Source organism: Mobula hypostoma, chromosome 28, assembly GCF_963921235.1.
Source record: "Mobula hypostoma chromosome 28, sMobHyp1.1, whole genome shotgun sequence".
Taxonomy (NCBI): Eukaryota; Metazoa; Chordata; class Chondrichthyes; order Myliobatiformes; family Myliobatidae; genus Mobula; species Mobula hypostoma.
In genome coordinates, this window is record NC_086124.1 from 9,648,668 (window position 1) to 9,661,954 (window position 13,287).

Genomic DNA, 13,287 nt, shown 5'->3' on the forward strand with positions numbered 1-13,287 from the left:
TGTAGCACCATGGTCCTGAAAAACGTTGTCTCAAAAACGTTGACTTGACTTGACTTGAATGACATGTTGGGATAGAAACACAAGGCTAGAAAGTGCACACTTAAAACACTGGGGGTCCAATTTCGACTACAGATAACTAAGAGCAGAAGGACTGATCTGGGACAGGTTAACGCAGATCAGCAGCCACTGGCATTACAATGCTATTTGAAATAAACGCTGCCAATTTGATCGAGGTGGATGAAACATGTCTTGTTTTCCCTTCCATCATATAGGAGCACACCCTACTACTCACGGTGAAACAGGATAAGCAAAGTCTCAAACTAAGACGTCAAATGGGGAAATGGAACCAGAAATTGGTGACAGAGGGGCAACGACAGCAAGAAAGTACTAACGATGTTCATGATGGAGACCAAAGACATTGGCTTCAAAATCCCATTATACTCTACACAGGAAGCAGTCAAGGCTCACACACAACTCTAATGTCGAATAGTCTGTTAACACACAAGATGGACCAAGAGGACTGGTGGTCAGGATGCTCATATATCCCAAGTGATGGGGAAAAGAAGAGAAGAAGGAGTCAAGAAAACTGCCTCGGAGGCTCCAGATGTAATGCGGAAGTGGGAAGATTATTAAACAAGTTGCTCCAGCTTGTGCTGGATGGGTAATGTTGAACAAAGGAAGGATTTTGAGGCTTTGGAGAGGGTGCAGAAGAGGTTTACCAGGATGCTGTCTGGTTTAGAGAGCATATGCTGTCACGAGAAGCTGGATGAACTTGGGTTGTTTTCTTTGGAGTGGCAGGGGCTCAGGGGAGATCTGATAGAGGTTTATAAGATTATGAGAGGCATAGATAGAGCTTTCAGAGAGTATGTTTCTCAGGGTAGAAATGCCAAATACCAGAGGGCATGCATTGAAGGTGTAAGGGAGTAGGTTCACAGGGGATGTGAAGGGTTTTTTTTTACTCAAAGAGTGGTGGATGCATGGTATGCGCTGCCTGGTATCATGGTAGAGGCAAATACATTTGAGGCCTTTAAGAAACGCGAGGAAGATGGAGGGATATGGACATTGTGTACATGGGGGGACTAGTTTTTGGGGGGCTTTGGATTTTCTTTTTAGCTGGTTCGGCACAACATTGTAAACCAAAGGGTCTGTTCCTGTGCTATACTGTTCTGTGTTCTACATTTTAAAGCAAGTCTTGACCTGCTGAACCATCAGGAGAAATGATGCTAATCTGGATATTTGCTGATTTAATACAACTCAATGAAGCCAGCATCAGTCTGCTGCTTTTTGCCCAAGACCTGGATGAAACACAAATCTGATATAATGGAAGCATCAATTTAACATCACCGTTAGCATCTGAATGTTTTCTGTTTTCAAATCAATTTCTACTGAAGATACACAAGAGATGGCAGATACCGGAATCTGAAGCAAAATGTCCTAATGCAGCACCTTGACCAGAAACGTCAGCAATTCATTCTTCCACCACCGCAACCCCCCAGAGATACTGCTTGACACTCAGTTCTTCTAGCAGCTTGGTTTTCCTTTCTAAGCAGGAAATCTTCCAAGCTTCACTGATCTGCAACTTTACTCAAGACCACAAAGATACTAATCTCACAATTCTAATAGGAAATGCTGTTCTAAGAAAGACACATACAACAACAATAGAGGAACTGTGAATCAGCCTAATCTGTGAATAATTATTTAAAAGGAACAGCTAATGATCTGGATCTGTGCAAGTTTGGAAAGACACCAGACTTGGAAAAGCAACAGAATCAAAATCAGGTTTATTAACACCGGCATGTGACGTGAAATTTGTTAACTTAGCAACAGCAGTTCAATGCAATACATAATCTACCAGAGCGAGAAAAATAATAATCCTGATAAATAAAATAAAACATAATAAATAAACAAGCAAATCAATTACATACTGTATATTAAAAAAGTAAGGTAGTGTCCAAAGCTTCAAAGTCCATTTAGGAATCGGATGGCAGAGGGGAAGAAGCTGTTCCTGAATCATTGAGTGTGTGCCTTCAGGCTTCTGTACCTCCTATCTGATGGTAACAGTGAGAAAAAGGCATGCCCTGGGTGTTGGAGGTCCTTAATACTGGACACTGCCTTTCTGAGACATCTCTCCCTAAAGTTGTCCTGGGTACTTTGTAGGCTAGTACCCAAGATGGAGCTGACTACATTTACAACCTTCTGCAGCTTCTTTCGGTCCTGTGCAGTAGCTCCTCCATACCAGCGATGCAGCCTGTCAGAATGCTCTCCACGGTACAACTATAGAAGTTTTTGAGTGTATTTGTTGACATGCCAAATCTCTTCAAACTCCTAATAAAGTATAGCTACTGTCTTGCCTTCTTTATAACTACATCGATATGTTGGGACCAGGTTAGATCCTCAGAGATCCTGACACCAAGGAACTTGAAGCTGCTCACTCTCTCCACTTCTGATTCCTCCATGAGGATTGGTATGTGCTCCTTCATCTTGCCCTTCCTGAAGTCCACAATCAGCTCTTTCGTCTTACTGACGATGAGCACCAGGTTGTTGCTGTGGCACCATTCCACTAGTTGGCATATCTCACTCCCGTACGCGCTCTCGTCATCACCTGAGATTCTACCCACAATGGTTGTATCGTCAGCAAATTTATAGATGGTATTTGAGCTATGCCTAGCCACACAGTCACATGTATACACAGAACAGAGCCGTGTGCTAAGCACACACCCCTGAGGTGCGCCAGTGTTGATCGTCAGTGAGGAGGATATGTTATCACCAATCCGCATAGTAAAGGATCCAATTGCAGAGGGAGGTACAGAGGCCCAGGTTCTGCAACCTCTCAATCAGGATTGTGGGAATGATGGTATTAAATGCTGAGCTATAGTCAATGAACAGCATCCTGACGTAGGTGTTTGGTCTAAAGCTGTGTGCAGAGCCATTGAGATTGCGTCTGCCATTGACCTAGTGTGGCGATAGGCAAATTGCAATGGGTCCAGGTCCTTGCAGGCTCACTTTGCACAGTTAAACATCATTCACTTTTAGGAGATACCAATTCAAGCACGGCTCAGGAGGAATCAGTTCATGGATGCCAACCAGTGCCTTGATACCACACACTTCTTCTCCTCTCACGCTCACACTGCTATATCATACAACCTTTTCATACATATACACTCAACGGCCACATTATTAGGCCACTAATGCAGATATATAAAACAGCCAATTACGTAGCAGCAACTCAATGTACAAGAGCATGCAGACATGGTCAAGAGGTTCTGTTACTGTTCAAACCATCAGAATGGAGAAGATATGTGATCCAAGTGACTTTGACCATGGAATGATTGCTGGAACAGACAAAGTGGTCTGAGAATCTCAAAAAACTGCTGATCTCTTGGAGTTTTTAAATACAACAGTCTCTAGGGTTTACAGAGAATGGTGCAATAAACAAAAAAAACACTCGGTGAGTGGAAGCCAGTAGGTGAAAATGCCTTGTTAATGAGAGGTCAGAGGAGAATGGCCGGACTGGTTCAAGCTGACAGGAAGGCAACTATAAATCAAATAACAGCATTACAACAACGGTATGCAGAAGAACATCTCTGATCCTTGAAGTGGATGGGCTACAACAGCAGAAAATCAAGAACAAAAGGTACCTAATAAAGAGGCTACTGAGTGTACGTATGGGTGTAATAAAAGTACAAAGTTATCAGCAAGAAGCAAACACAGGCAGCAATGTGGGTGTACTTTGGGAAGTGTATATTTTATAAAACTCAATTACATGGTTGGTGTGAAAATTTCAGGGTTTTCAGTGATTTATGTTTTTAATACTATTGTGAACAACAAGCAATTTCATCGTAAATTAGACAGCCAATCTGGCCAGACACTGCTGAGTACATTTTTCCAAAGGACACAATGGGCTTTTGCTCAAGTTGTCAATCCCCTTAACTGATCAGAATGCAGAAGCATTAATGAGACCATAAAACATAGGAGAATTAGGCCATTCAGCCCATTGAGTCTGCTCTGCCATTCCATCATGGCTAATTTATTATCCTTCTCAACACCCTTTGACACCCTGACTAATCAAGAACCTATCAACCTTCACTTTAAAGATACTCAATGGCATGGTCTCCACAGTCTGTGGCAACCAATTCCACAGATTAATGAGTAACAGGACCTCATTCAGGATGTACAGGTTGGGATATTGAATGCAGTTACAGCAAGCAAATTAAAGAGAGGGAAAGAAAAAAAAATCAGGTTAAGGTAGAGATGAAGGAAACAAATCAACAATTACAAAATTACAAAAAAGCCTAAGAAATTGAAGTTGAAGCCGAGGTAAAGAAGAGTCATCTTTGGCGCCCACTGGTTGCTTGGCGACAGATTTAATTAACATTATGAACTTGAAAACTGGAATAGACTAGTCCCAAATTTTGGTGGGTTGGGACAGCATTGTGATGCCATTCAATCAATGTGAAGAGATCTCCTTAATCAGCTCCTCAGAGTGACAGATGACTTGCTTCCATTCCAGTTTTGTGGTTTTCTGATGCGGCTAGTGGCACCAAGGGCGGACATGCCAAAGGTTGGGCAGGAAGTGCTCAAGGGGACACTGTGGTCACATGGATGGAGGTGCAGTCCTCTGTGTGCTCTCCAACAAATTTAAGTTCTCATTACAGACACAAATACTCCTCCAACTTATACATTCAGAGCCCAAGGATTCCCTTGGTTTGGTGGGAATTTATCATCTTCTAAAAGCATGGTAGCGTAGTGATTAGCACAGTGCATTACATTATTGGCAATCTGGGTTCAATTCCCAGCACTGTCTGTAAGGGGGTTTGTATGTTCTCCGCGTGACCATATGGGTTTCCTCCGGGTGCTCCAAACAGACTACTGGTCCTTCCTCCTTGAAGCCTTTCATCTGAACCAAGCAGCTTGTGCTACAGGGATAACATGCTCAGCCATTTTCATTCCGGTCTTCTCCCAGCTCCCGCCAAAAAGATCTCGACCCACACCAGTGTCAGTCACAAAAACCTCTCTGACAGTGTTCTCCAGCACCTTCTTCCAAATCCACCAACCTGATTGGCTGACACAACATTCCTAAGTTGAACAATATAGTTCCGTATCTTTAGCTCAAACCCAGACATGCTAAAAGCAGAACAGACTACTCTGAGAGAACTGCTAAAATGAAATACTTACAACATAGCAGCAAAAGTCTTAACCAGGGCAATACAAAAGTTAGAATGGATTTGTCAGTATATTTAGATGGAGTTCCCTTAAGTTATGGGAAGTGGCATATGTTTTCCAGGGTCTCATCAGCATATTTATACAGAACCAAGCATGTACAAATGCCAGTATCATCTGCAGACTGCAGCTTAATAACCAATGTTCTAGCATTGAGACAACGCATGATGAGCAGGTTTCCAATCATCCACTCAGTCATCTCAATGCCAAGAAGCTTGTTTGGGGGTGGGGGGGGGCATCACGTGATGACGTGGGATTGAGACGTGTAAATCCAGCTCTCCCGTAAAAAATCAGCAAAGTACCGTTTAAACAAAGTAAAGTTAATAAATACTTTCCGAAAACTACTTATAAACTTCCTAAGACTACTCTATGATATGCCTCGTAAACCGCAACAGAAGAAGTCTGTTGTTGTGAAGTCGCCGCGAGATGGGAAGGAAAAAGGGCCTACTGCAGCGATGGAGCCTCGGATTCAGGTTGGATCTCCTTCAGAGGAGACGTATTTTATTTCTGGCGTAGAAGAACAGGGAACAATGGCGGTGGTAGCGGTCTCTCGGAAGAAGATGCCGGAATTGCGCATGCGCAAATCAACACAACTTAAACTACAAGAACCAACGGCCACTGCAACTGAAAGTGACTCAGAGTCAGAATTGGATACCACAGAGAATACAGATGAAGAAGAGGAGGAAGAACTGGAAGAGACTGGAAGTAAAGGAGACGACGGAGATATAGGAGAGGCTTTATTGTAATTAACGGCTGAACTAAGAAAATTAAGAACAGAGCTTAGAGACATGAAAATGTGCTACTATGATAAAGCTATGAAAAGACAGGATAAAATGGATAAGAAACTTCAGAAGATGGAAAGAATAATGGAACATATTAACGATAGAGTGGAAAAAACAGAAAATGATGTGCTTGTCTGGAACACTGAAAGAAATCGACTCTTGGAGAAAGTAGACGTGTTGGAAAATTTTAGTAGACGTAATAATATTAAAATTGTTGGTCTTAAAGAAGGTATAGAGGGAGATAATCCAATAGAATTTTTTCAAAGATGGATCCCGAAAACCTTGCAAATGGAAGAGGAAGACCGATCAATTGAAATTGAGCGGGTACATAGAGCTCTGAGACCAAAACCACAAGATGACCAATATCCATGATCAATTTTAATAAAATTCTTAAGATTTCAAGACAAAGAAAGGATTCTACAGGCGGCTGTCCAAGCTGCCAAGAAGAGAAAAGGGCCACTGATGACAGAAGGGAAGAAAATTTTTTTCTACCCTGACATAAGTTATGAACTTTTGAAGAGAAGGAAGAAATTTAATCCAGTGAAAAAAGCCCTATGGTATCACGGTTATCAATTTATATTGCGTTATCCTGCAACCTTGAAGATTTTTTTGCCTGGTGGAGAAAAAAGATTTTTTGACGATTACCAGAATGCGGAGGAGTTTGTGCGAGATTCTTTGAATATTCACCAGATACAAGAACAAACCCAGGGGAGCGAGATGGATTGAAGATGAAGACTGGATCAAGGATTAAGCCTGTTGGATTTTTAGGCGGATGAATATATAAATATATTATTAATTATATGAGGGAGGGGAAGAAAGGTTAAAATTTGAGGAATATTAGCTGGGAATAATGACATTAATTTTTTTTATATATATACAATTTTTTGTTACGGGGGAGCTGGAAGAAACACTGACCAATCGCTACGTTATTCATGTGTGCAAGCGTGGCAATAGCCACGACCCGCACAATGGAGGGGGGTAGTGTTGTGTATCTTTTCATTCACAACATTAGTGGGGGGGTATTTTGTCTTTTCTTTTTTTGTATCTTATCTATCTTTTTTTTCTTTTTGCCTGGATGATTGGGAGGGAAACACATAGCAACATGGTGAAGTTCAAAGAGATTCCCCGGGAAACTATGAGAGTTGAGAAGCTAAGTAATGTTTTAGATTTTAAGAGATTAATATGAAACATTTTTGAATATTTGGAGCCCTTATTTACAGCTCCGATGATAAAGATCTTGGTTCCTTGGGGAAAGTAACAAATATATATTAAATTTATTTTTAATTCCATAGAGCATGTGCAAACCTTCCAATATTCAAGCGGTTCTTTTTTTTTCTTTTCTCTTTAGGTAGGAGTATATATCGGGGGAGGGAGGGTTAAGGGGAGGGGGAGGGGAGATATTATTTTCTCATGTATTCATTTTGAAAACTCAATAAAAATTATATATATAAAAAAAAGCTTGTTTGAGAAATGGAAGAGTATTGTGGTGAGGAAGATTGAGGAATACTAAGTCATTTAGTTAGATTACTTTTTTTGAAAGAAAGTTTATTGAGAAGCTGAGCAACTTCTGTATTTTGTTTCACTCAAGCTTTACAATTCCCATAAGTCATAGTCAGAGATTTCCACATACATAATGGAGGGGATCTGAAGTTTTGCAGCAAAATTCAGTCTGATAGAATGTAAGAATGCTAAATTTGCTCATAATGTAAATTAAACTTTTTAAAATTCATGTGGAAGAAAATTTGCACACAAATTTGGAACTTGCAACCCACTGGGCATTTTAATTATCCTCTAGTTCTTTGTAATATAGCATCTAATTTTCTATCTGAAATAGATCAATTTTAAGACCGTTTCAAGGGATATGACTAAATTAACCATAATTTTACATAATTCAGCTCAATGTTGAGTTAGTTAATAAAATAAATTGCCTTTTCAAAAGAAAAAGCCGATTTCTGTAAGAGTATAGATCATAACTACTGCTTATTAATGCATAAACCTTTCAGGAGATAAACACAGGGAATTAGTGAATCAGAGTCTCACAAACCTCAAAATTCTTTTGCCACTCTTTGTCGCGTTTGGCTTTCTCTTCCTGCTCAATTTCTTCTTCTCTTTGTCGTTTCCTGAATTCAGAAACTGTGCATTAGAAAATTCATTCATAATATTGTTCAATTTTTGATGTCGACAGAATCAAATAGATTTGTCATCAATCTCCACTCCCCATCTGTCTCACACACAAGCAATCTCCACAACTCCTCTTCACACCAACAGAACAGTCAAACTGATTACAAACACACACAATTGTGTCTCATAAATGAAATGAGAAAAATACAGGTAAAGTTCCTCACTCTGCCAATCTGGCGCATCAGGTGGCAACCTTGTCATTTCTTTAGAGTTTGTCTGTTTTAAGAGGCCGAGTTGCTAGCTCGATGCTCAACCCACCATAAGTAGAACTTGTGGAAGGAGCCAGCTGGATTAGAACCTGACCTACACTCCAAAGTCTGGTGCAGATGCCAATACACCACCGTCACAAACAAGTGTGATGGGGGGCAGCCAAAAACTTATGCAGTTTCATTCCTGTGCTAACCATTAGCTCCAGGAAATGAAAAATAAGGATTTGATATGGTAGTGGGAATGCAAGTAGGGGAGAAACAATTGCCCCTTAGAAAGACTTCTTTCATTTAATTATATTTTCCAAGGGTATATGACTGGCAATTTGGAGATTAAAAAATGTAAAATAAATCTGAATTAAGAAATTATCAGAAAAAAATGTAAGATTTCACCAACTTGTATCTAAACTTAAGTCAGCTCCATCATGGGTACTAGCCTCCGTAGTACCCAAGACATCTTCAAGGAGCGATGCCTCAAAAAGGTGGCTGGCGTCCATCATTAAGGACCCCCACCACCCAGGTCATGCCCTCTCCTCATTGCTACCATCAGGAAGGAGGTACAGAAGCCTGAAGGCACACATTCAGCGATTCAGGAACGGCTTCTTCCCCTCTGCCATTAGATTTCTGAATGGACGTTGAACCCATGAACACTACAAATTTCACAACATATGCCAGTGATATTAAACCTGATTCTGATCCTAACATCATTGCTGCAGCAAGACACTGCAGAGCACTTCAGAAGAATGAAGAGCTGTTAACCAACAACATGGGCTATGACTTAACATCTAGCTCTTTGGCTAAGCTCCAAGCTGTGCCTTAAAAAAAAAGGTGGGGAGACATGTTTAGACTTGGGAGCCTTGGAGGTGCCGGGAATGATGAACTGATGAAATACATGGGCGTTCAAAAGGGCAAAATGAAGTAAAGCAACATATACAAAATGCTGGAGGAACTCAGCAGGTCAGGCAGCATCTACAGAAATGAATAAACAGTCGATGGTTCAGGCAGAGACCCTTCATTAGGGCAGGCAAGGAAGGGGGAAGACACCAAAATGAAAAGGTGGGGGAAGGGGGGTAGTACGATAGCTAGGTGATAGGTGAAGCCAGGTGAGAAAGAAAGGTAAGGGGCTGGAAAGGAAGGAATCTGATATAGGAGAAAAGAGTGGACCATAGGAGAAAGGCAAGGAGGAGGGGACCCAGTGGGAGGTGTTAGGCAGGTGAGAAGAGGCAAAAGGCCAGAGTAGGGAAAAAGGAGAGAACTTAGAAGGTCCCAGAGCTGGAAGAGGTTACCAGTTGGAGACAACTGAAACAGACTGATTTTTTTTAAAAGTGGGATTCTTGCAGAACTCAATGCTTCTATAAGTCCATGAGCGCAAGATGGTAGCGATGTTGCAAAACTATGGATAGCTTGAATTAACTAATTTTGAATTGAGTGTAAACTGCACATTTCTCAGCACGCGCAATTTCCAAGTTAGGAAACGCATTTTCAGAATATCTAGGACAATGAGTTTCAAAACAATTCCATACCTCTCATGCATGTCTTTGGCTTCACGCTCCTTCCTTTTAATCTCCAGCTCAGCAAACAGCTTCATTGTTTGCTTGTGCACTGACTGCTTAAACTGGTAGAATGTAAAGAAAAAGCAATTGAAATCCAGCAGCTTCAGATAGAACAGGCGACATTAAATACATCAGGCTATCGTCAAACAGTACTGTGTAAAAGTCTTGGGCACATATATATAGCTGGGGTGCCTACGAGTTTTGCACAGTACTGTAGTAATTTTACGTGTTGTACTGTACTGCTGTCACAAAAAAAATTCACTTCATGATATATGTGAGTGATGATAAACCCGATTCTGATATGGGTTTCTATTGTGGACTGAGAGTAGGAAGGGGGCAAGGACAGGGGAATCATGGTTGGGAAAAGGGGAAGGGAGAGGCGAGGGAGTAGGAGGCACCAGAGAGACATCCTGTAATGATCAATAAACCAATTGTTTGGAATCAAATGACCCTGCCTGGTGTCTCAGGGGCTGGGTGTGTCTGCACCCTTGCCACTATCTACCCTGGCACTCCTTCTCCACCACTGTCCCACACCCCTTCCGCAGCGCCCCGCCCTCACCATTCCCAAAATCCTTAGCTCCCGCCAGATTTGTAAACTCGCTTTCCACTCCATGTTGACAAATACAGTACTGTGCAAAAGTCTTCGGCACCTTAGACACTTTTGCACAGTACAGTATTTTGCAAAAATAACCAACTGTGACACTTGTGAACCAGCAACACAATAAAAAAAATACTTCCTTTTAAAATTACATTAAAATACTGATTAATATTAAAGCTCGATGATGAAATGCATCAGCGTCTCCAGTTCACAAACATAGCCACAGATCATCTAAGACAGAAAATTTGAGAAGAGCAAGAGCTCAAAACCTGGCATAAAGCTCACGGACTAACAAGCAGTAACCCCTTCCTTGTGTCTGCCTATAGAACACAAAATTGTACTCCACAGGAACAGTCCATATTGTCTGTGCTAAGAACGATGTCAAATTAAACAACCCCCTTCTTGCTGCACCTGGTCCATATCTCTTTGGTCCCTCTATATTTATGTTCTCAAATGCTGTTACTGTTCCTGCCTCAACCTCCTTCTTTATTAGGGCCATTCCAGAAATCAAATACTTCATGAAACACCTCCTGTACCTAATAAAGTGGCCACTGAGTGTACGTTCATGGTCTTCAAGATTCCATGTGCTGTGCATTCAGAGATGCTCTTCTGCACACTACTGTTGTAACACGTGTTATTGGAGTTACAGTCACGTTCCTGCCAGCTTGACCTAGTCTAACCATTCTCCTTTGACTTCTCCTCCCATTAACAAGGTGTTTTCACCCACCGAACCGCGGCTCACTGGATGTTTTTTTTGCTTTTCGCAGCATTCTTTGTAAGCTCCAAGAGACTGCTCTGCATGAAATTCCCAGATCAGCAGTTTAAGATACTCAAACCACCCCATCTGGAACCAACAATCATTCCACAATCAAAGTCACTTAGGTCATATTTCTTCCCCATTCTGACATTTGGTCTGAACAACTGAATCTCTTGGCCATGTCTGCATGCTTTTGTGGAGTGAGCCACATGATTGGCTGATTAGATATTTGCATTAACGAGATGTACAGGTGTACCTAATAATGGTTCCACTAAGTGCATTTACCATTCAGATCCCCATTAACCACCCCCCCTCTCCCTTCACCTTAAATCAATGCTCTCTAGATTTTGACCTACCTACCATGGGAAACAGATGCAAGCTATGTACCCTATCTACACCTCTCAGAGTTTTATGGACCTCCTCATGTCACTTTGAGGCACTGCTCACTCCAGAGAGAAAACAGATACAGTCTATACAACTTCTCCTTATAACTCAACCTGGGCAACATCCTTCTGAATATTTGCTGCACCCTCTCTCAAGCTTAATTACATCCTTCCGACATGGTGCGGCAACCAGAACTGCTACACAGTACTCCAAGTGCAGCCTGGCCAGTATTTTGTACAACTGTAATAAGGCATGCCAACCCTTCTCCCCATTGCTTCAGCTGATGAAAGCATTCACCATCACCTTGTCCAGTTACCTGTAAACTGCCACTTTCAGCAGTCTACGTGATGCAAATAACTGAATTAAACAAAGGAAAACTTTAAAACTTTAAAGTAATCCAAAATAATTTGTGATTTGTAAACATCCAGTTGCCTCAAAATCTGTGTCCATCATGCCATACTGACCTGGTACAGGATCAGCCAGCTGCTTCCAAGGTTATGGAACGCCAGCAAGACTGGGGACTATGACTGGTTACCACATCAGATTTGACAATCAGCCAAACAGTAAACACTCTGAATCTGTTTGGTATGTTCCCAACTCCAGTATATTCATAGCCCAACTATAAAAATCCAGATTTTAATTCCAATCTATGAAAGTTAGCTAATCCAAACAGAAAGGATATGCAGCAATGAGCTTGGTGTCACTCTTACAGAGTGAATGGAGGTGTTCTGCAAAATAGTGTCCAATTTACTTCCACTCTAACCCTCATCTTTGGTGAAACGCGATATCGCCTTCCAGACTCAACACTGAATTCAACGATTTCAAATAGTCAGCCATTCCAGTTTGGTATATCCGGCATTCAGTTCTTCTCTCTCTTGTTCATTTCCTCCCATCTCGGACATACCTTTTCTTATTCACTTGCCTTTACTGTCTTTCAGCTACCAAAATGGAATGGCTGACTATCTGAAATTGCTAAATTCAGTATTGAATCTGAAAGGCTATATCATGTCTCAGTCTCTCCCACTTTCCACACTATCACAGTCCCTTCCTTCTGCTCTTTCCAGCTATCTGCAATTTGAAGTCCACTATGTTGCAAACCCTCACTTGAAATCTCACCCATTTCTCTACCCACAGATGTGGCCTGACCCAAGTATTTCTAAAATGGTATGTTTTTTTTTATTTGTATTTACAGCACCTGCAGCATTTTGCTGTTTAGAAAACACAAGGCAGGTTGGAAACAAGTGAATATTTAAATAAACGTTCCAGCAGGAAGCGATAAGCACTGTACTAAGTCAAATGCAGAAATAAAAAAAGGTACTGCCACTTAAAGCCAGAAGTCCCCTGTAATTACCCTAAAAGCTGCAACACAACATAAACATTTTATGGTTCTCTATTTCCTTTTGGAATTATCATTGCGAAATAGCAGGCCACTGTCGTTGTGTAATGAATTGCGACACCTTTTTAAAATTTATTTGAGATACTGTGGAACAGGCTCTTCCAACCCTTCGAGCTATACTGCCCCAGCAAGCCCCAGTTTAAGCCTAGCCTAATCACAGGACAATTTACAATGACCAATTAACCTATCAACCGGTATGTCTTTGGAACG

The 13,287-nt window shown here is 41.3% G+C and overlaps 1 protein-coding gene across 1 annotated transcript in view; it reads right to left on the minus strand.

The window, feature by feature from the left end:
• The window catches only part of dnajc8 (DnaJ (Hsp40) homolog, subfamily C, member 8), a 59,188-nt gene that overhangs the window by 6,549 nt on the left and 39,352 nt on the right, over positions 1 to 13,287 (minus strand). The window contains exons 7-8 of the mRNA XM_063034771.1: positions 9,913 to 10,004; positions 8,047 to 8,122 (exon numbers count right to left, since the gene is read on the minus strand). Coding sequence (XP_062890841.1) covers positions 8,047 to 8,122; positions 9,913 to 10,004 — 168 coding nt within the window. The remainder of the gene's footprint in view (positions 1 to 8,046; positions 8,123 to 9,912; positions 10,005 to 13,287) is intronic.